Here is a 23628-nt window from a genome sequence, read left to right as displayed (position 1 = left end):
TTTCAGTGTCTTTCTGTCGATGATTGCCCAGCAGTCAGTTGTGATTACGGTACTCTCGCAAGAGGGAGTTGTTCCGTACAAACTTCAGGACTTCTATTTCTGTGAAAAATGCTTTTGGAATTTTGATAGGGATTGCTGTAAATCTGTAGATGGCTTTTGAGTAGTATAGTATAATATTAACTTTTTTCATACATGAATGTGTCTTTCTGTTTGTTTTTTCAGTGTTTCTCATCTTTGTCGTATAGATTTAAGTGTATAGATCTTTCACCTCCCTGGTTAACTTTATTCCTGAGTATTTTATTGTTTTTGATACTGTTGTAAATGGGCTTGTTTTCTTTATTTCATTTTCAGATAGTTCATTGTTAGTATACAGAAATGCAACTGGTTTTTGTTCGTTGATGATATATCTTGAAACTATAGAAATCATTTGTTAGTGCTAATAAATTTTTGGTGAAGTCTTCAGGATTTTCTATCAATATATATACGATGAGGTCATCTGCAAACGAAGGTAGTTTTATGTCTTCATTTCCAATTTAGATGCCTTTTATTTCTTTTTCCTGTCTAATTATTCTGGCTGGGACTTCCAGTAGTATGTTGAATACAAGTGATGAGAGTGGACATCCTTGTCTTGCTCCTGATCTTAGAGGAAAAGCTTTTTTCAACGTTTCACCCTTGAGTATGGTGTTAGCTGTGGACTTGTTATATATGGCCTTTTTTATGTTGAGGTGTAATCCTTCTATTCCTAGTTTGTTGAGAATTTTTATCATGAAAGATGTTGAATTTAGTTAAATGCTTTTTGTGCATCTATTGAGACAATCATGATTTTTATCTTTCCATTAATGAGGTGTATTAAAATTATTGATTTCTTTATATTGAACCATGCTTACATTTCAGTGGTAAATCCCAGTTGATTATGTTGTATGGGTCAATGATACTTTAAAAAAAATTTTTTTTTAAAAATTTTTTGTCTGCGCTGCGTGGCATGTGGGATCTTAGTTCCCTAACTAGGGATCAAAGCTGCACCTCCTGCATTGGAAGGGCAGAGTCTTAACCTCTAGACCACCAGGGAAGTCCTGGTGTATGATACTTTTAATGTGATTTTGAATTTGATTTGCTAGTATTTTCTTGATAATTTTTGCCTCTATATTCATCAGAAATGTTGGCTTGTAGTTTTCTTTTCCTGTAGTAGCCTTATCTGGCCTTGGTGTGAGGGTAATGCTTACCTCAGAAAATGAGTTTAATTCTTCTTGAAACATTTGGTAAACATTTAAAGCCTGAGAAGCTATCTGGTCCTAGGCTTTTTTGTTGTTGTTCCTGTTGGGAGGTTTTTTATTTAATCTCTTTACTCATTATTGTTCTGTTCAGATTTTCTTTTTTCATGATTCAGTCTTAGTCAATTATATGTTCCTAGGAATTTATTCCAGGTTGTCTAATTTGTTGGTGTATAATTGTTCATAGTAGTCTTTTATGACTCTTTATGTTTCTGTGGTATCAGTTGTAATGTCTTCTCTTTTATTTATAATTTTATGATCTTGTTAAGTCCTTCGAAATGTTTGTCAATTTTGTTAATCTTTTCAAAAAACCAGCTTTTAGTTTTTTTTATCTTTTCTGTTATTTTCCTGTTCTCTATTTTATTCATTTCTGCTCTGATCTTTATCATCTTCTTTCTGCCAACTTTGGGCTTTGTTTTTCTTTTCTAGTTCCTCAATGTGTAAATTTAGATGGTTTATTTGAGATCTTTCTTTTTTTCTTAATGTAGGCATTGATTGCTATAAACTTCCCACTGAGAACTGCTTTTGCTGCATCCCATGTGTCTTGTTTCCATTTTCACTTGTCTGAAGATATTTTTTGATTTTTTTTTTCTTTGATGCTCTGGTTGTCCAGGAGTGTGTTATTTAATTTCCACATGTTTGTGAAATTTTCAGTTTTCCTCCTGTCAATTTCTATTTTCATACCACTGTGGGCAGGAAAGATACTTGGTAGGATTTCATTCTTTTAATGTTTGCTAATACTTGTTTTGTGGTCTAACATGATTTATCCTGGAGAATGTTCTGTGTTCACTTGAGAAGAATGTTCTGTTGTTGGATGGAATGTTCTATATGTATCTGTTAGATTCATTTGATCTAAAGTTTAATACAAGTCTAATGTTTCCTTACTGATTTTCTGTCGGTATGATTTATCCATTGTTTAAAGTGGGGTGTTGAAGTTTGCTACTATTATACTGTTCTCTTTCTTCCTTCAGACCTGATACAGTCTTTCTTTTTTTTTTCAGTCATTCTTTTTAATTTTAGACATTCTAATAGATATTTAGCAATAGCAATATGTGGTTTTAATTCGTTGTGCTATCTATTTTTACATACAGTCATCCCTCCATATCCACAGGTTCTGCATCTGTGGATACCGAGGGTCGACTGTATTTCTCCATTTTATATAAGAAACTTGAGCATCTACAGACTTTGGCATTCGTCCGGGGGTCCTGGAACCCATTCTCTTGGATACCAAGGGAATATGGTATTCATCTGTATCCCTCAAACTTCCTAAGCTTAATAGTTCCAGCCCCCTTTTTTAAAGATTCTGTAGGATATTCTATATAAACAATTTTGGCATCTGAGAATAAAGATAGGTTTACTTCTTTCCCTGTCCGGTTTCCTTTTATTTCTTTTTCTTGTCTTACTGTGCTGTCTAGTACCCTAGACATTGTTGAACAGAAGTGGTGAGAGCAGACATCCCTGTCTTGTTCTGATCTTAGAGGGAAAGCATCCAGTCTTTCATTATTAAGTATGATGGTTTTTTAACGGATGTGCATTGTCCGGTTGAAAAAGTTCCATTCTACTTTGCTGAGAGCTCTTTTTATGAATCGTTGTTGGATTTTTTTCAAATGTCTGTTCTTTTTTCAGATGTTTATTCAGATAAACAGATTTATTTATTTATTGCAGTGATCATATGATTTTTTTTTTAGTTTGTTAATATCATGGGTTACATTGATTAATATTTGAGTGTCAAACCATTCTTGCATTTTCCTTGAGTCATGATGTATTATCTATTTTCATATATTGTTTTATTCAATTTTCTAAAATTCTGTTTTAGAGTTTTTGTGTGTACATTAAGGATATTGGTCCATAGTTTTCTTGTATCAATGAGTTGGTAAGTATACTGTTCTTTTTAGTTTTCTAAAATACTTGGTACAGAATTTTCATCTTTTATTTTTTTAAAATACTTGGCAAAATTCACCAGCAAAGCAGTCTGGGCCTGGAGTTTTCTTTGTTGAAAATTCTAACTGCAGTTTGTTAATAAAAATGGACAGCCTTGAGTAAATTTTGTTTAGTAAGTGTGTTTCAGGGATTTTGTTAACTCCCCACGTTGTTGAATTTATTTGATAAAGTTGTCCACAGTGTTCTTTTATATGTTTAAATATTTGTAGAATGTGTAATGATGTCACTGCTCTCATTCCTGATATTGGTAATAAGTTCCCCCACCCCTTCTTTTTCTTGATTAGTCTGAGTAGAGGTTCATTAACTTTGTCTTTTCAATGCACCAGTTTCTGGTTTTATCAATTTTCTGTGTTTTCCTGTTTTCTTTTTCATTGATTTCTGCTCTTATATTCATTATTTCCAATCTTCTTTTGACTTTTGATTTCATTGGCCTTGTTATACCTTTTTGAGTGGAAGTGGAAGTCATTGTTATGGGACCTTTATCCTTCTAATATAGGTGTTTTTGTGCTGTAAATTTCCTTCTAAGCACTATGTTCGCTACAACCCCAAAATTGAGATATGTTGTGCTTTTATTGTCATTCAGTTAAAAATACTTTGTAATTTATTTTGTGATTTCTTTTTTGACCATGTGCAATTTTATAGTTTTCAAATATTTCTTTGTGTTAATGATTTCTAATTTAATTCCATTTTGGACAGAAAACATTTTATGGGACTTGAAGTCTTTTAAATATATTGAGATTTGTTTTATGCCCCATAGTAAATATCTTCTATATTGGTAAATATTTCATGTGTACTTAAAAAGAATGTATATTCTGCTGTTTTTGGTTGTTTCAGATGTGATAGTAAATCTGGTCCTAGTTACTCCACCTTGATTGAAAGTGGAAGTCAGTAATTCCTTCTTTTTTTTTTTAATTTGGATATAGTTCACATTCCATAAAATTCATCTCTTTTAAGTGTTCAGTGCAGTGCCTTTTAACTATATTCATAAAGTTGTATGGCTGTCACTGCTATCTAATTCCAGTATATTTTCACCATCCCAAAGAGAAAGTCCATACCAATTATCAGTCACTCCCATTCCCCCTCCACCAAGCTATAATCTGCTTTCTGTCTCTGTAGATAAGCTTATTCTGTACTTTTTATGTAAATGAACCATATAATATGTGGCCTTTCAGACTGGTTTTCACTTAGCGTACTTTTTTAAGGTTCATCCATGTTGCAGCATGTATCATTATTTCTTTTTATGGCTGAATAATACTTCATTGTATGGATATTTTGTTATGAGCAAATGGGTTAGTCACATTTTGTTTATTCATTATTTGGTGAACATTTGAAATGCTTCCCTTTTTGTCTGTTATGAATAATGCAGCTGTGAACTTGAGTGTAGAAGTTTTTCTGTGACATGTTTTCAGTTCTCTTGGGTATACATTTTGTTGTGGAATTGCTGGCTCTTAGCGTAACTCTGTTTCAGTTTTTGACCGTACTGCCAAACTGCTTTCCAAATAGCTGTACTATGTTGCATTCCTACCAGAAATGTATCAAGGTTCCAGTTTCTTGACATTCTAATTCTTCTTATATTTTGTGTTTTCTTTTTCTTAAATTATTATAGCCATCTTAACAATGTGAAGTGGTAATTCATTGTGGTTTTAGTTTTCATGAAGACTGAGACCTATGTTTCCTTCTAAGAGCTTTAAAGTTTTGGCTCTTACATTTATTTTTTTTACATCTTTATTGGAGTATAATTGCTTTACAATGGTGTGTTAGTTTCTGCTTTATAACAAAGTGAATCAGTTATACATATACATATGTCCCCATATCTCTTCCCTCTTGCGTCTCCCTGCCTCCCACCCTCCCTATCCCACCCCTCTAGGTGGTCACAATGCACCGAGCTGATCTCCCTGTGCTATGCGGCTGCTTCCCACTAGCTATCTATTTTACATTTGGTACTGTATATATGTCCATGCCACTCGCTCACTTTCTCCCAGCTTACCCTTCCCCCTCCCCATATCCTCAAGTCCATTCTCTAGTAGGTCTGTGTCTTTATTCCTGTCTTACCCCTAGGTTCTTCATGACATTTTTTTCCCTTAAATTCCATATATATGTGTTAGCATATGGTATTTGTCTTTCTCTTTCTGACTTACTTGACTCTGTATGACAGACTCTAGGTCCATCCACCTCATTGCAAATAGCTCAATTTCGTTTCGTTTTATGGCTGAGTAATATTGCATTGTATATATGTGCCACATCTTCTTTATCCATTCATCCGATGATGGACACTTAGGTTGTTTCCATCTCCTGGCTATTGTAAATAGAGATGCAATGAACATTTTGGTACATGACTCTTTTTGAATTATGGTTTTCTCAGCGTATATGCCTAGGAGTGGGACTGCTGGGTCATATGGTAGTTCTATTTTTAGTTTTTTAAGGAACCTCCATACTGTTCTCCATAGTGGCTGTACCAATTCACATTCCCACCAGCAGTGCAAGAGTGTTCCCTTTTCTCCACACCCTCTCCAGCATTTATTGTTTCTAGATTTTTTGATGATGGCCATTCCGACTGGTGTGAGGTGATATCTCATTGTAGTTTTGATTTGCATTCCTCTAATGATTAATGATGTTGAGCATTCTTTCGTGTGTTTGTTGGCAGTCTGTATATCTTCTTTGGAGAAATGTCTATTTAGGCCTTCTGCCCATTTTTGGATTGGGTTGTTTGTTTTTTTGTTATTGAGCTGCATGAGCTGCTTGTAAATTTTGGAGATTAATCCTTTGTCAGTTGCTTCACTTGCAAATATTTTCTCCCATTCTGAGGGTTGTCTTTTGGTCTTGTTTATGGTTTCCTTTGCTGTGCAAAAGCTTTCAAGTTTCATTAGGTCCCATTTGGCTCTTACATTTAAATCTTTGATCATTTTCAGTTAATTTTTGTATGTGATGTGAAGTAGGGATCCAAATTCCTTTTGCTTGTGTATATCCAGGTGTCCTAGCACCAATTGTTGAAAAGATTATTGTTTCTCCATTGAATGGTCTTGGACCCCTTGTCAAGAATTACCTGACCATAAATGTATGGGTTATTTCTGGACTCAATTCCATTCCATTGATTGATATGTCTATGATCATGACAGTAACACACAGCCTTGGTTACTGTAGCTCTGTAGTAAGTTTTTCTAATTCCTTTTTAGGTGACTTGGTTTTATGTCTCTGGATATAAAATGGACTAATTAAAATAAATTTAAATAAAACTTAAGAAAGACTCATATTTCATTGTGAATTTATAGAACATTGTGCTTGCCAAATGGCACTCAGTATGCATTTTCACTAAGTAAAGTGGTAAATACTATTTACCATAGGCATAACGTCATTAGTGATATAAATTTTAAACCATCAGCTAAGTGAAGATGGCATACTCATTTTACTTTCAGTCTGCTTAAATTTCTTTTTTGCTTTCTTTTTAGGTTAATACGATCTGTTGGAATGAGACTGGAGAATATATTTTATCTGGCTCAGATGACACCAAGTTAGTAATTAGTAATCCTTACAGCAGAAAGGTAAAGTGGTTTTAAAAATCTACAACTTAATGAGAAAAAAAAAATCAAGAAGCTAGAAATCAAGAAATAGTGAATAATCATGGAGTGGGCATTTGTAAAGAATATCCCTATTTTTCTAAAGTTATATAATTTGGAAGTTATCACATGCAAGTTCCTTAGTTTCTTTAAGAAAACATTAGATTTCATTCAGCCTTTTGACTCTAGAAAATTTAAATATGCTTCATTTTATGCATGTGGATAAAATTGCCAAAAGTGACATTATCTCAATAAGCCATTCTTTTGGGGGAAAAATGTGATTTTTTTTTCTTTTATGCTCACAGAATCTAATCTTCAGCCAAGCAGTTTAAGAAACTGAATTTTATCAGTTTACAAACAGTGGCTAGGTTCTAATGAAATCCTTCATAACATCCAATTCAGTAAACTGGGATATCATATTAAATTTTAATTTGCATTATGTTCTGATTTTTATTGGCCCTTCTTCTGACTTTATAAGAGTAACTATACAAATACTTTTATATGAATGAGAATACCGTAGATTGGCAGACTGAAGTCATATTTAATATTAGCAATCATACAGAATAAATTGTTCATGTATTTTTTGTTTTTCTACATTTAAATAGTTAAGATATTTAAATAAATGTTTGTGGTTCTTCAGCCTAAAAAAAGGTTTGTATGGAGGCTATCCTTGATTAAAGGACAGGTCATAGTTTTATTTCAGAGATAGCTTTACTTAATTGTCCTGACTTAGCAGAGGGAAACTTGATGTTTCAGAATCCTGCTTGTCTTAGCTCTGCAATTACTCAGAGAACCTTCCTGGAATAATGTATATGTGGAATGCTTTTTGATCATCACTATCAGAATTTTAATGTTTACAGTATTTAAATCACTCATCTAGATACCAATGGAATAATTTTTTTGTTTTGAAAAGATGCAGAGCTTTACTCTTTTTTAAAAAAAATATTTATTTATTTGGCTGCATCAGGTCTTAGTTGCGGCACACGGGATCTTTCGTTGTGGCGTGTGGGCTCTTCGTTGTGGTGCATGGGCTTCTCTAATTGCGGTGCGCAGGCTTCTCTCTAGTTGTGTACGGGCTCCAGAGCACGTGGGCTCAGTAGCTGTGGCGCACGGGCTCTCTAGTTGTGGCGCACAGGCTCTAGAGTGCATGGGCTCAGTAGTTGCGGCATGCAGGCTTAGTTGTCCTGCAGCATGTGGGATCTTAGTTCCCCAACCAGGGATCAAACCCATGTTCTCTGCAATGGAAGGCAGATTCTTAACCACTGGACCACCAGGGAAGTCCCAGAGCTTTACTCTTTCCTATAAAAATTGTTGTAAAATACACATTACATAAAATTAAGCATATTAACCATTTTTAAGAGTTCAGTTCACCGACATTAAGTACATTCATATTGTTGTGATACCATCACCATCATCCAGCTGCAAAACTCTTCTCATCTTGCAAAACTGAAACTCTATACCCATTAAGCAATAACCCTTCATTCTTCCCTCCCCCAGCTCCTGACAACCCCTGTTCTACTTCCTATCTCTATGAATTTGTCTACTCCAGGTACCTCATATAAGTGTTTTTATACAGTATTTGTCCTTTGTGACTGGCTTATTTTACTTAGAATAAGGTCCTTAAGGTTCATCCATGTGCAGCATGTGTCAGTATTTCTTTTCTTTTTAAGGCTGACAAATATTCCATTGTATGTATGTATCACGTTTTGTTCACCCTTTCATCTGTCAGTGAACACTTGGGTTATTTCCACCTTTTGGCTATTGTGAATAATGCTGCTATAAGCAGAGCTGTACAAATATCTCTCCAAGTCCCTGCTTTCAGTTATTTTGTGAATATCCCCATTGGAATAATTTTTAAAAGATCTTATTTTTCCTTTATTTGCTTATTTTAAAAAAATGATAATCACTTTGATGTATGGTTCCCAGTAGAATATGTATATTTGAAAAGTGATTACTCTTCTTTTTCAGTTTGAGAAATGATTAATCAGATAATACTTTAAAAGATTTTGAGTATAACAAGACTTTATAGTTTTCACATAGTGGTTTTAATAGATGCAAATTTGCTGTCATATAGGAATATTTTTTGTTTTAAAACACTGATGATTCACTACATAGGAAAATTAAGTTTTTTGATCTTGAGTCAGATATTATCTGTTCCTATAGTTTTACTCTCTTTTTAAATCCTGTGAGTTGATGGAAAGATTAATTTATTGCATATAAAAGTTTTGATACTTTTAAAAAATAGATTTAATTGTTCCTTATGAATGGCATCATGTCTTAGTTATATATATCATAGATCTCAAATACATAAAAAAGAGAAGCTTCTTTTTTCAAAAATTACAGGCTAGTTTATTTGGACCAATCCTCCCACTGAAATCAACTCAAAAATGCTTGATTAAAAACTTTAAAAATTATCCTAAAAGTAAATAACTGTCTTGATAGTAAGGAATTATCAGTCCAAAATGGAAGGGAAAAAGGGAATCCAGAGAAGTGAGCACGATAGCCACTTTTGCCCTGAAGATATTTGTCAGTCTTAGCATATCTAAACTTTAGTTTTGGTGGCCTTGAAGGTCAAGGTAAATAGAAACAAAGCTCAGGATCCTAGTCAGGTATGGATTCCTATAAGAGACTTCGCACAATATTCTGGGACCCCCCCAAAGGTCCTCCTCCTCAAGGTATAGATGAAACAGAAGGAAGTTAGCCCTCAGGTAGCCTTGCAGCATCTTCTGTAAAAGAAATCCTGAGTATATGCAAAATTTTTCTTGATTTGGCTTCATTCAGCTACCTTTAGTTCTTAGAGCATAAAATGTTGTTTGTTTCTTCTATGCTTTGCTTCTGCTTTTCTCTCTTTGTGGGATGTTCTGCTGTCCCACGTACCTCCTACTTACTTGGCAAGTTTAATTTCATCCTTCAAGCCTCAGCTCTTATCTGTGATATATCTCTAGTTTACCAAGGCAGATGCAGGCATTCCTTCCTCTGTGTTCTCGTATTTTATGGATAACTCAATTATTATGTTTGTTTGCATGTTGCTCACCATTAGACTATAACTTCTTTGGGACAATGACCATTTCTTTTTCCTTTTTGTTTCCTCAACACTTAGTAAATTTCCTGTCATGTAGTAGGTGCCCAATAAATATTAGTAAAAGAAAGGCAAGAAGTTTCTGTATTCAATGCCTTAGACAAGGGTAGGCATGGGTTGGGGGAGGGGTGATTTTTACTAAGAGATTGAAGAGCTAGCATCTTCTATCTAGATACTCCTGGATCAAGCATGAAGTTTTGAAAGTGTTGTATATAACGTGATGCAGGAGGGAAGAGATACCTGCTTGGCCAGCTAGATTAGTCAGAGTAACCTGATGATCAGCAAAGTGATAGACATTACAGCTAGTTCACTTTCACATTTATTACTAATTGAAGTTAACAATATATTTTGTTCATTTTAGATTAAGTTACTCTGCCATCTTCCACCTCTGTAGGCCATTATTCTTAGATGTTTTCTGAAAAAGTATCATAATGCATTAATCCAAGGAAAGCACAAATAAGAAAATAAATCTAGCTTTCAAAAATTGTAACTGTTTGCAGCTGCACATCTATTTTTTTAAATCGACTTTACTGCTATTTATCTCCAGTAGCGTGAATATCTGTATTGGCTGTACTGATTCCATTTCAACAAATAAAAACAAATTCCGACCTTTGGTGAAATTACTAACTGTATATAGATGAGTACTATAGTTCTTCCAACAATTATCTATTAATAAATTAGGGAAAGAAGCAGTACAAAATGAAGTTAACATGATTATGCAGGGGTCAGGTAGTAGGTTTGATAGGCTAGATTAAGGAGTTTACTTTTTAGTGTAGTTGAAATAGCTGATCACTAGAGTATTTTAAACATGGAAATGATATGATTTGTCTTTTTAAAAGTTAGCTGTGGTTGCTTTTTGGAGAGTAGAGTTTGAGTAAGATCAGAAGCTAGGAGATAGTAGGCCATTGATGTAATCCAGAGACTGAGATGAAAATCTCTGAGATTGTAGTTGAGAACGGATGGTGGTTGAGGCAGAGATAATGGCATTAAAGGTGGTGAGAAGTAATTTGAAATGTATCTTGGACATGGATTTGCTGGTGGATTTTATATAGTGGATGAGGGAAAGAGAAATGAAGGATGCTTCCTTAGTTTTTGACTTGATCAATTGTGTGGGTGGATATTGATGTTATTAAGATGGGGAATACTAGAGAAAAAGGAGTAAGTTTGGAGAGGGACATCTGAAATCAAGAGATTTGTTTGACTTAGTTTTTTACTAATTACTTTAATGGTTACTCTGATTACTTTAATAAAGAAATTTCTTTCAATTTTTGAGTGATATGTGATATGCCAGTACACATGTTAATGTATTGAATGAGGTCCCTCCTTTTGTTTCTGGAGCTATACATAAACCTGTTGAATGGAGATAAATCAAATTGTTAAGAATAATGTCTGCTGAATGTGACTAAAGCAAAGTCAAAGGCCTATGAGACTAAGAAACTACGTACATTGTATGTAGTGACATATATACTTAAATACTTGGTAAACCATGCTGAAATATTTGACAGCATTAAAGGCTATGATTCTATCTTGTTTAAAGGCTTTATATTAATTATTCTCTGTGTTATTTCTTGTACCTTAATTGACTAGGTCTCAGTGTCTTATACTTGGAGAGAGGAATGAAAAATTTTTAAACGTTTAACAGTTTTTGTTCTCCATTGGCTTTGGTTGATGTAGGTGCAAATTCTCTCCCCTTTTTTTAATTTGACCTTAATTAAATGTGCATTAATAAGACTTACAGTACAGTACTGTATGGTACTCAGCAAATCCTCATTTTGTTCATGACCCTAGGTCTTAGATAAAATGAGGTGACTTAAGTACTTAAGGTGGTCAAGGTAAGTAGCTGCTAATACTTATACCAGATCTGTGTTCTGATTTGGTGTCATACTTCAGTTATGAATTTGTCAGTGTTATACAGTAAATACTCACTTAAAACCAAACCAAAAATAAAGTTGAAATATCTTTTCCTAAATTTATTTTAAGATTTTAAAACTGATGAAAAAGTTGAAAGAATAGTACAATGAACATCCACAAATAGATTGTTTAAAAAAGTATTTTAGAGTAAGTTGGAAGCATTATGCACTGCATTCATGAATACTTTGACATCTGTCTACTAGGAACAATAACATTATCCTATATAGCTATAATACAGTTACCATGGTCAAGATATGTAATATTGAATATAGAGTTGATCCTCATTACTTACAGATTCCATATTTGCAAATTCACCTACTCATTAAGTTTATTTTTAACCCTAAAATCAATACTTCCAGTGTTTTCCTGGTCATTTATGGCCATGTACATGTACAGAGTGGCAAAAAATTTGAGTTGCCCAGCACATGCATCGACACTCACATTTCCAGGTGAGATCAAACAAAGTGACACTCAGACTTCTTGTTTCAAATCAAATACTGTAAGCATACTGTATTGTATCCTTGTTGTGATATATTTAGTGTCACAGGTTTTGCATTTTTGTGCTTTTTGTTAGTGATTTCAATGTTTAAGTGGTCCCCAGCTATCGTGCTGAAGTACTATCTGGTATTCATAAGTACAGGAAGCCTGGGATGTGCTTTATGGAGAAAATATGTTAGATAAGCTTCATTTAGGCATGAGTTATAGTGCTGTTGGCCATAAGTTCAATGTTAATGAATCAACAATATATATCAAATAAAGTGTCTTTAAACAGAAACACATGAAACAAAGTTACTTATTGATTAGTTGATGAAAATATTGTGACCAGAGCCTCATAGGAACCTAACCCTGTATTTCCGTAGGAGCAGTGATTCAGCACTTGCTTTTTCAGTGTTTGTGGTGACTTTACAGAGCACAACTACCAGTAGTAATGAGAATTGACTATATGCTGTTATCATATTTGTATAATATATACAGTTTTGTACTGTTGACTGAAAAAAATGCACAACCTAAAAGTTGAGAAATATGTTTTATTTGGTGGATATACTGAGGACTTAAGCCAGGGAGACAGCCTCTCAGATAGCTCTGAGGGACTGTTCTGGAGAGGTAAAGGCGGAGCTAGGATATATAAGAGTTTTTGCAAAAAAAACCCTAGGTAGTCAGAACATCAAAAGATTACTGCTAATTAAAAAACCCCAGACATCTCAAGTTAACGAATTTAGCTCTTTGTTTGGGAAGATGCAAGAATCTGGGCTTATTGAAATTGTTCCTTTGCTATGTACCTTAACTAATCTATGGTCTGTATCCTCTTTTTCTCTATTTTGAATCCCCTCAGGGTGCACCATTGGGGGTGGCTGCAGAGACTGATGGCTTGATGGCTGGCAGCCTGCTTATTGCTGTTCTGAGTTTCCCTCAGGGTGCACCATCGGGGGTGGCTGCAGTGATGGTTGGATGCAACATCCTTTGTTTACTGATATGGCAGGTGACATTCGTTGTCCATGGTATATTACATATATACACACATAATACGTGCACATATATACATGTATAGTCCATGTTCAAATTTTCCCATTTCAGTAGTTTTGTCACTGCCATGCCTCCTTCAATCCAGCCCCCAATCCAGCACCACATATTTCATTTATTTGTCATATTTCCTTTGTCTCCTTTAGAACAGTTCATTCAACTTTTTGGTCTTTCATGACATTGATATGTTGTTTTATTGTTATATTGACATATCAGTCAAGTTATTTTATAGAATGTCCCTCCATTTGGATTTGTCTGATTGTTTCTTCATGAGTAGATTAACATTAAACATTTTTGCTAGGAATTCTCCATGGGTGATGTTGTAGTACCTGATATTAATTTGTCCCCTAATTGGTGATGTTAAGTTTGATCTTTCCATTGTGTAGGTACATTTACCCTTTGTGATTATAAGCTACGGGGGAGTAGTGTGTTGGGACTGTGTGAATATTCTCTTTCATAGCAATCTTTCACACAGTGGTTTCAGTATTCATTGATTCTTGCCTTAATCAGTTGTTATAATGTGGTTATAAATAGTGATTTTTAATTCTGTCATTCTACAGTTATTAATTGACATTATTCTGTGAATAAGAGCATTTCCTTTGTCTTTGCCACCTTTTTGAAAAAATTACTGTGGGATTATAGATTTTTATTTTTATTCAATAAATTATAATCTATCACTGATATTTTTATTGATGCTCGAATTGCCCCAGTTTGTTCAGTAAGACATTTTTTGTTGTTCTTTTATTTATTTATTTAAAACATTTTATTGGAGTATAGTTGCTTTACAGTGTTGTGTTAGTTTTGTTCAGTAAGACACTTAAAGTGAACTAAAGCAACTTTGTGTCTGTGTTTTGACATATTCCCTTATTTTGAGCACATTTTTTTTAAAAAAAGCACACCAGATATTCCCATTGCATTAAATTCCCATTGTATATAATACATTGTGGGGATGTACCATAATTTATTCAGCCAGTCTCCTGTGTTTTGCTATTATAAATAACTCAGTAAGTAACTTGGTACTTTTTTTTTTGGTATTATTGGAGGTGTATCTTCAGCATAAATTCTTAGAAATAGACTTGTCTGATCAAAGGATTAATGCATATGTGGTTTTGTGAGGTGCTGCTAAATTCCTCTCCATTGGTCTTGTACCATTTAGCAGTCCCACCAGAATTGTTTAAAGAGCCTGGTGTTCCGCGCCCCCGCCCCCTCCGCCCCCACTGCCCTGCATGCTCACTTATACAGTATGTTGTCAAGCTTTTGAATTTTTCCCAGTCTGAAAAGTGGGAATTAGTAATCTCAATGTAGTTTCAATTTACATTTCCTTTATGAATAAACTTAGATGCTTTTTCACATTTTTAAGGGCCTTTTGTGTATCTTTGGACTATCTCTTCAGATCTTTTGCCCATTTTTAAAAAAATCAGGTTTTGTTGGGTTTTTTTTTCCCCATCTCAATTTTTAAACACTGTTGGGGGATTTTGTCTTTTACCTGCAGTGTATGTTACAAATATTAAAATATTTATTTTAAACTGTATTTCTGTCACAGGAATTCTGGTCTTTTAAATTATTAAGGAGTTAGATGTAGGAAGTTTTGCTGTATCCTCATCTGTACCATTTCATTACTTTATGATTCATTTAAATTCAGTTTACTTTTATTTCTTCATCCTGAAAAGGAATAACTTAATAATCATCTAGTAAACAGTTTCAAAAGTCAATCAAGATAGTCTTTTTATATTTACTGAGGGTTTATGAGTGAGTCAGATACACCAAGTAGGTGGAAATATGTATATTTAATTTTCAAGGCACTGTTGTTGAACCCAAGTTTGTGTGCGTGATGCACAATGAGGCCAAACAAACCTAAATGTCAGAGTTTGGAGCAGAGAAAGGTTTATTGCAAGGGCCATGCAAGGAGAACAGGTGACTCCTGCTCAAAAGACCCAAACTCCCCATGGGTTTCAGGGAAGACATTTTTATAGGCAGAAATCTGGGGGAGGGCTGCTGGGTGTGTAACCCTCCTCTGGTTGGCTGGTGGTGAGGTAACAGGGTGGTGTTCTAAGAATCTCCAGTCAGTCTGGGGTCCACATGCTTGTGCCCAGCCTGAAGTTACCAGCCTCCACCTGGGTGGGAGGGGCTTAGTTCCTTTGGAGAACTCAAAGATATGTATCAAATTGTTATGCACAATCCCTTCTCCTTCCTGCAGAGAACCAGGACCAGTTCCCTTTGCTGTTTCTGCATTTTCTCAGTCCCCTAATTAGTAGCTGTTTAATCTGCCCTTTGGAACTCAGGGAAGGCGTAGGAGGCTAAAAGCCTTCTTCCTACAAACAAGAAACAGGGGACATTGAAAGGCTTTTATGCCTGGGACGGCCCCACAGGGTCCTGCTTGGTTTCAGTCCCCCGTTTTCTTTGATTCTCCTCAGTCATGAGAGGAACAGATGTTGGACGAGACAGGGAATAAAATTTGGATAGACAGGTTAATCATAAACTCTACAGAGGAACTCAGTTTTAGGGGGACTCAGTTTCAGCACTATTCCTGTTGATACTTAATCTTCACATCTCAGAGAGAAATAAAGAAAATATGTGAGATTCTGATTTCTTTTTTTTCTAATTACAATAGTTTGGAATCAAGTGATATTTTTTCATTTGAGATGAGAATGTTAATGAGAATTTATTCCTGGCTGTGATTATATTGAATTTGAATGTTTCTTTTTAGGAACTAATAAATTACTAAGAACTTCTTCCTCTCTGTGTTTTAGGTTTTGACAACAATTCGTTCAGGGCACCGAGCAAATATATTTAGTGCAAAGTTCTTACCATGCACAAATGATAAGCAGATTGTATCCTGCTCTGGAGATGGAGTAATATTTTATACCAATGTTGAGCAAGATGCAGAAACCAACAGACAATGCCAATTTACGTGCCATTATGGAACTACCTATGAGGTACAGTATTACTGTGATTTATCTATATGACATATTTGTGTTTGTTTTGTATAGGTGTGTATGTATGTGTAGATAGATATGTGTATGTACATATGTGAAGATTTGTGTGTATGTACACATTCATGCATAAATAGGTAAAGATATTATTGACAATATCTAGATTTCAGTATTTGAGAAAATGTATCTTGATAGGCTTGTGAATAAAGTTAAAGAATAAGATGTGAGTAATAGTAATGGGGTTTGTAATTCCTTGAGCAACTATACTCTAAGCAAACAGATATCAGCCTTTATAGATGCTTCTTTATTGTGCTATAGGGCTCTATACTAGGCTTTAACTTCGTAACCACTTTCTCACTGTTTTGCATAAAGTCACTACCGGTATGCTTATCAAACGTTCAGGTCAGAAGGGACGCTAGTACAGTAGACAAAAGAATCCGATTCCTAAAGGATATTAATAAACTGAAGCCCTAAACTGAATTAAATGAGGTGAAATGAATCTGAGACTCAATTATACTGCTTTGGTTCAGAAAAATTGCCTACTCTTCAGAATGCTCCTTTATAATTTTGTCATTTCATTTCTTTGTATCAGATGATTCATTGTTTTCCTATATTCTTTTAACCTGGTATATCTTTTTTCATTACTTGAATTTCAGTTCTTCTGTACCCTTATTTTATGATGTGTACTTATAAAAATAGTATTCTATAGCTGGATTTTTTTTTCTTATCCGTTTCTCACAAATTTGGCTTTTAACTGGAGATTTCAGTCAATTTATGTTTATTGTGAGTGCTGATCTATTTGGATCTATTTATATATCTTATTATAAATTTTCTATTTGAAAAAATTTTCCCCTATTACTTTCCCCCTCCTCTTTTTGCCTTCATTTTGAATTGCTTGAAGGTTTTGCATTTGGCCCATTTTGTTTCCGCTATTTGCGAGGAAGATGGACATTCATGTTTTACAAGAGTAATTAACAAAGTATAAAGTCAATAAATAACTTTGCCCTTCTCCTGAATGTACACTTTAGCACATTATAATCTCTTCATCCCTTGTCTAATTTTATATAGATATGAGTTTTATGTTGTTCAGAATGTAGTTATATTCTGTTTTTCCCCTCATGAATTAAAATATTATCATTGTTTTATTAGTTAGTGTTTGTTTAGCTTTACCGACATATTTACCAATACCTTTGGCTCTTCTGTTACAGATTTTCTATGTGGGGTCATTTTGTACCTGGTAAAGTACAGTCTTTACCAGTTCGTTTAGGTGAGAGTTTGTTGATCTAAAACAGTTTTAGTTTCCTATTTCCCTTTTCTTTCTTTCATTCACTTCTTCCCTTTTCATCCTTTTACAGAAAATATCTTTTTCATGTCAGTTCTTCAAAGGTAGTTTTACTAGATACACACTTATAGTTTGACAGTTATTTTGTTTCAGGTGATATTCCACTGTATTCTGCCCTTACTTTTAAAATTGAGAAGTCAGTCTAATTGTGGTTCCTTCGTAGTTAACTTATCTCTCTTCCTTGACTACAGGTAATTCTGTTTTTCTTCACTGTTTTTATTTCTTCTTAATTAATGTCACAACAGTGTATCAAGGTATGGATTTGCTTTTTATTTTTTATACTTGGAATTTATGTTCTTGATCTTAGAAACTGGAATCTTGAAAAATGAGGGAAATTTGTAGTTAGTAAGTCTTTGATTATTCTCTACCATTCTCTGTATTATTTTTTGTCCTTTACCTTTTATTTTTTTAAATTAATTGATTAATTAATTGATTAATTTTTTCACACACACACACACACACACACACACACACTGTATTTTATTTTTACAAGAGATAAATACACTGACACCAAGCATTGTAAATACATGACCACAACAAAAGCAACGATTGCAATTACCAAACACGAAACACACTCATACTATGTCATAAGATTGACATTCAGTCCAGTAATCCTCCACTGTAACAGCTCCTTTACTTTGCAGTGAGAATTGATTTGTATATTTTTTACCTCTGAGTCCTTGTGGTATTTTTTTTTTTATTCAAACAGAAAGTCACAAAAATTATCATCATCCTCATCAGTTCACTCAGTCCCATGTAATTAATTTTTTTAATCTTGATCTTCTGTTAGCACTTTTATGAATTCATCAGTTTTCCGTTAGAGTTCTGAAAATGCTTATTCATTCAGTTCAGCAGTATAGTCAGTTACCAGAAACCTGTACCTGTCAGAGTCTTTTCCATGAATTCCTTGGAGATGAAACCCTTTTATAGGAACATATTTGCAAAAGCATCAGAGTACGCCCAGAACTGTCTGTAAATGACAAAAGACTTAAAAATGACCACGGTTAAAGATTTGATGAAAGTTCATAATAATGGAATTGACAAGGAAATTTAGTTATTTCTGAGACATACATTTTAAAGTAATTACCAGAATTATGACTTATAACATTATACCAGAACATATAAGATTTTTAGAAATTTCATGTAATGTCTGAAACATTTATATTAACATATTTCCATACAAATAACCCAAAGAAAGTTTAGTATTAGTTGTTTTTTTTTTGTTTTGTTTGTTTGTTTTTTTATACTGCAGGTTCTTATTAGTCATCAATTTTATACACATCAGGGTATACATGTCAATCCCAATCGCCCAATTCAGCACACCACCATCCCCACCCCACAGCGGTTTTCCCCCCTTGGTGTCCATACATTTGTACTCTACATCTGTGTCTCAACTTCTGCCCTGCAAACCGGGTCATCTGTACCATTTTTCTAGGTTCTACATACATGCGTTAATATACGATATTTGTTTTTCTCATTCTGACTGACTTCACTCTGTATGACAGTCTCTAGATCCATCCACGTCTCAACAAATGACTCAATTTCGTTCCATTTTATGGCTGAGTAATATTCCATTGTGTATATGTACCACATCTTCTTTATCCATTTGTCTGTCGACGGGCATTTAGGTTGCTTCCATTACCTGACTGTTGTAAATAGTGCTGCAGTGAACATTGGGGTGCATGTGTCTTTTTGAATTATGGTTTTCTCTGGGTATATGCCCAGTAGTGGGATTGCTGGGTCATATGTATGGTAATTCTATTTTTAGTTTTTTAAGGAACCTCCATACTGTTCTCCATAGTGGCTGTATCAATTTACATTCCCACCAGCAGTGCAAGAGGATTCCCTTTTCTCCACACCCTCTCCAGCATTTGTTGTTTGTAGATTTTCTGATGATGCCCATTCTAACTGGTGTGAGGTGATACCTCATTGTAGTTTTGATTTACATTTCTCAAATAATTAGTGATGTTGAGCAGCTGTCCATGTGCTTCTTGGCCATCTGTATGTCTTCTTCGGAGAAATGTCTATTTAGGTCTTTTGCGCCCAACCCAGTTTTTGGATTGGGTTGTTTGTTTCTTTAATATTGAGCTGCATGAGCTGTTTATATATTTTGGAGGTTAATCCTTTGTCTGCTGATTCGTTTGCAAATATTTTCTCCCATTCTGAGGGTTGTCTTTTCGTCTTGTTTATGGTTTCCTTTGCTGTGCAAAAGCTTTGAAGTTTCATTAGGTCCCATTTGTTTATTTTTGTTTTTATTTCCATTAATCTAGGAGGTGGATCAAAAAGTATCTTGCTGTGATTTATGTCAAAGAGTGTTCTTCCTATGTTTTCCTCTAAGTTTTATAGTGTCCGGTCTTACATTTAGGTCTCAAATCCATTTTGAGTTTATTTTTGTGTATGGTGTTAGGGAGTGTTCTAATTTCATTCTTTTACATGTAGCTGTCCAGTTTTCCCAGCACCACTTATTGAAGAGACTGTCTTTTCTCCATTGTATATCCTTGCCTCCTTTGTCATAGATTAGTTGACCATACATGCGTGAGTTTATCTCTGAGCTTTCTATCTTGTTCCATTGATCTATGTTTCTATTTTTTGTGCCAGTACCATATTGTGTTGATGACTGTAGCTTTGTAGTATAGTCTGAAGTCAGGGAGTCTGATTCCTCCAGCTCCATTTTTTCCCTCAAGAGTGCTTTGGCTATTCGGGGTCTTTTGTGTCTCCATACAAATTTTAAGATGATTTGTTATAGTTCTGTAAAAAATGCCATTGGTAATTTGATAGGGATTGCATTCAATCTGTAGATTGCTTTGGGTAATATAGTCATTTTCACAATATTGATGCTTCCAATCCAAGAACATGGTATATCTCTCCATCTGTTGGTATCTTTGATTTCTTTCATCAGAGTCTTATAGTTTTCTGCATACAGGTCTTTTGTCTACCTAGGTAGGTTTATTCCTAGGTATTTTATTCTTTTTGTTGCAATGGTAAATGGGAGTGTTTCCGTAATTTCTCTTTCAGATTTTTCATCATTAGTGTATAGGAATACAAGAGATTTCTGTGCATTAGTTTTGTATCCTGCAACTTTACCAAATTCATTGATTAGCTCTAGCAGTTTTCTGGTGGCATCTTTAGGATTCTTTATGTATAGTATCATGTCATCTGCAAACAGTGACAGTTTTACTTCTTCTTTTCCAATTTGTATTCCTTTAATTTCTTTTTCTTCTCTGATTGCCGTGGCTAGGACTTCCAAAACTATGTTGAATAATAGTGGCGAGAGTGGACATCCTTGTTTTCTTCCTGATCTTAGAGGAAATGCTTTCAGTTTTTCACCATTGAGAATGATGTTTGCTGTGGATTTGTCGTGTATGGCCTTTAGTATGTTGAGGTAGGTTCCCTCTATGCCCACTTTCTGGAGAGTTTTTATCATAAATGGATGTTGAATTTTGTCAAAAGCTTTTTCTACATCTATTGAGATGATCATATGGTTTTTATTCTTCAGTTTGTTAATATGGTGTATCACATTGATTGATTTGCATATATTGAAGAATCCTTGCGTCCCTGGGATAAATCCCACTTGATCATAGTGTATGATCCTTTTTATGTGTTGCTGGATTCTGTTTGCTAGTATTTTGTTGAGGATTTTTGCATCTATATTCATCATTGATATTGGTCTGTAATTTTCTTTTTTTGTGGTATCTTTGTCTGGTTTTGGTATCAGGGTGATGGTGGCCTCATAGAATGAGTTTGGGAGTGTTCCTTCTTGTGCAATTTTTGGGAAGAGTTTGAGAAGGATGGGTGTTAGCTCTTCTCTAAATGTTTGATAGAATTCACCTGTGAAGCCATCTGGTCCTGGACTTTTGTTTGTTGGAAGATTTTTAATCACACTTTCAATTTCATTCCTTGTGATTGTTCTGTTCATATTTTCTGTTTCTCCCTGGTTCAGTCTTGGAAGGTTATACCTTTCTACGAATTTTTCTATTTCTTCCACGTTGTCCATTTTATTGGCATAGAGTTGTTGTAGTAGTCTCTTAGGATGCTTTGTATTTCTTCGGTGTCTGTTATAACTTCTCCTTTTTCATTTCTAATTTTATTGATTTGAGTTCTCTCCCTCTTTTTCTTGTTGAGTTTGGCTAATGGTTTATCAATTTTGTTTATCTTCTTAAAGAACCAGCTTTTAGTTTTATTGATCTTTGCTATTGTTTTCTTTGTTTCTATTTCATTTATTTCTGCTCTGATCTTGATGATTTCTTTCCTTCTGCTAATTTTGGGTTTTGTTAGTTCTTCTTTCTCTTCTAGTTCCTTTAGGTGTAAGGTTAGATTGTTTACTTGAGATTTTTCTTGTTTCTTGAGGTAGGCTTGTATAGCTATAAACTTCCCTCTTAGAACTGCTTTTGCTGCATCCCATAGGTTTTGGATCATTGTGTTTTCGTTGTCATTTGTCTCTAGGTATTTTTTGATTTCCTCTTTGATTTCTTCAGTGATCTCTTGGTTTTTTAGTAGCCTATTGTTTAACCTCCATGTGTTTGTGTTTTTTACATTTTTTCCCTGTATTTCATTTCTAATCTCATAGCGTTGTGGTCAGAAAAGATGCTTGATATGTTTTCAATTTCCTTAAATTTACTGAGGTTTGATTTGTGACCCAAGATGTGATCTATCCTGGAGAATGTTCTGTGCGTGCTGGAGAAGAAAGTGTAATCTGCTTTTTATGGACAGAATGTCCTATAAATATCAATTAAATGTATCTGGTCTATTGTGTCATTTAAAGCTTCTGTTTCATCATTTATGTTCATTTTGGATGATCTGTCCATTGGTGTGAGTGAGGTGTTAAAGTCGCCCAGTATTACTGTGTTACTGTCGATTTCCTCTTTTATAGCTGTTAACAGTTGCCTTATGTATTGTGGTGCTCCTATGTTGGGTGTATATATATTTATAATTGTTATATCCTCTTCTTGGATTGATCCCTTGATCATTATGTAGTGTCCTTCCTTGTCTCTTGTAACATTCTTTATTTTAAAGTCTATTTTATCTGATATGAGTATAGCTACTCCAGCTTTCTTTTGATTTCATTTGGCATGGAATATCTTTTTCCATCCCCTCACTTTTAGTCTGTATGTGTCCTTAGGTCTGAAGTGGGTCTCTTGTAGACAGCATATATATGGGTCTTGTTTTTGTATCCATTCAACAAGCATGTGTCTTTTGGTTGGAGCATTTAATCCATTCACATTTAAGGTAATTATTGATATGTATGTTCCTTTGTCCACTTTCTTAATTGTTTTGGGTTTGTTTTTGTAGGTCCTTTTCTTCTCTTGTGTTTCCCACTTAGAGAAGTTCCTTTAGCATTTGTTGTAGAGCTGGTTTGGTGGTGCTAAATTCTCTTAGCTTTTGCTTATCTGTAAAGCTTTTGATTTCTCCATTGAATCTGAATGAGATCCTTGCTGGGTAGAGTAATCTTGGTTGTAGGTTTTTCCCTTTCATCACTTTAAGTATGTCATGCCACTCCCTTCTGGCTTGCGGCATTTCTGCTGAGAAATCAGCTGTTAACCTTATGGGAGTTCCCTTGTATATTATTTGTTGTTTTTCCCTTGCTGATTTCAGTAATTTATCTTTAATTTTTGCCAATTTTATTACTATGTGTCTCGATGTGTTCCTCCTTGGGTTTACCCTGTTTGGGACTCGCTGTGCTTCCTGGACTTAGGTGGCTATTTCCTTTCCCATGTTAGGGAAGTTTTCGACTATAATCTCCTCAAATATTTTCTCAGGTCCTTTCTCTCTCTCTTTTCCTTCTGGGACCCATATAATACGAATGTTGTTGCATTTAATGTTGTCCCTGAGGTCTCTTCGGCTGTCTTCATTTCTTTTCATTCTTTTTTCTTTATTTTGTTCCGCAGCAGTGTATTCCACCTTTCTGTCTTCCAGGTCACTTATCCGTTCTTCTGCCTCAGTTATTCTGTTATTGATTCCTTCTAGTGTAGTTTTCATTTCAGTTATTGTAGTGTTTATCTGTTTGTTCTTTAATTCTTCTAGGTCTTTGTTAAACATTTCTTGCATATTCTGGATCTTTGCCTCCATTCTTTTTCCG

General features: G+C 34.5%; 1 protein-coding gene across 7 annotated transcripts in view; it reads left to right on the top strand.

Annotated features, from left to right (window-relative positions):
• Positions 1-23628, top strand: part of DCAF6 (DDB1 and CUL4 associated factor 6) — a 172070-nt gene that overhangs the window by 39362 nt on the left and 109080 nt on the right. For all 7 annotated transcript variants that reach the window (XR_003794316.1, XM_029227509.1, XM_029227507.1 and 4 more), the window contains exons 3-4: positions 6659-6751; positions 16028-16213. Coding sequence is in view for 6 of the 7 variants with exons in the window: in XM_029227509.1 (XP_029083342.1) it covers positions 6659-6751; positions 16028-16213 (279 nt within the window). In the remaining variant the exon portion in view is untranslated. The remainder of the gene's footprint in view (positions 1-6658; positions 6752-16027; positions 16214-23628) is intronic.

Source organism: Monodon monoceros, unplaced genomic scaffold (assembly GCF_005190385.1).
Source record: "Monodon monoceros isolate NGI ecotype Baffin Bay Population unplaced genomic scaffold, NGI_Narwhal_1 Super_Scaffold_18, whole genome shotgun sequence".
NCBI classification, from domain to species: Eukaryota; Metazoa; Chordata; class Mammalia; order Artiodactyla; family Monodontidae; genus Monodon; species Monodon monoceros.
The sequence above is the reverse complement of the archived record's forward strand: the minus strand, read 5'-3'. Positions and strand labels throughout refer to the sequence as shown.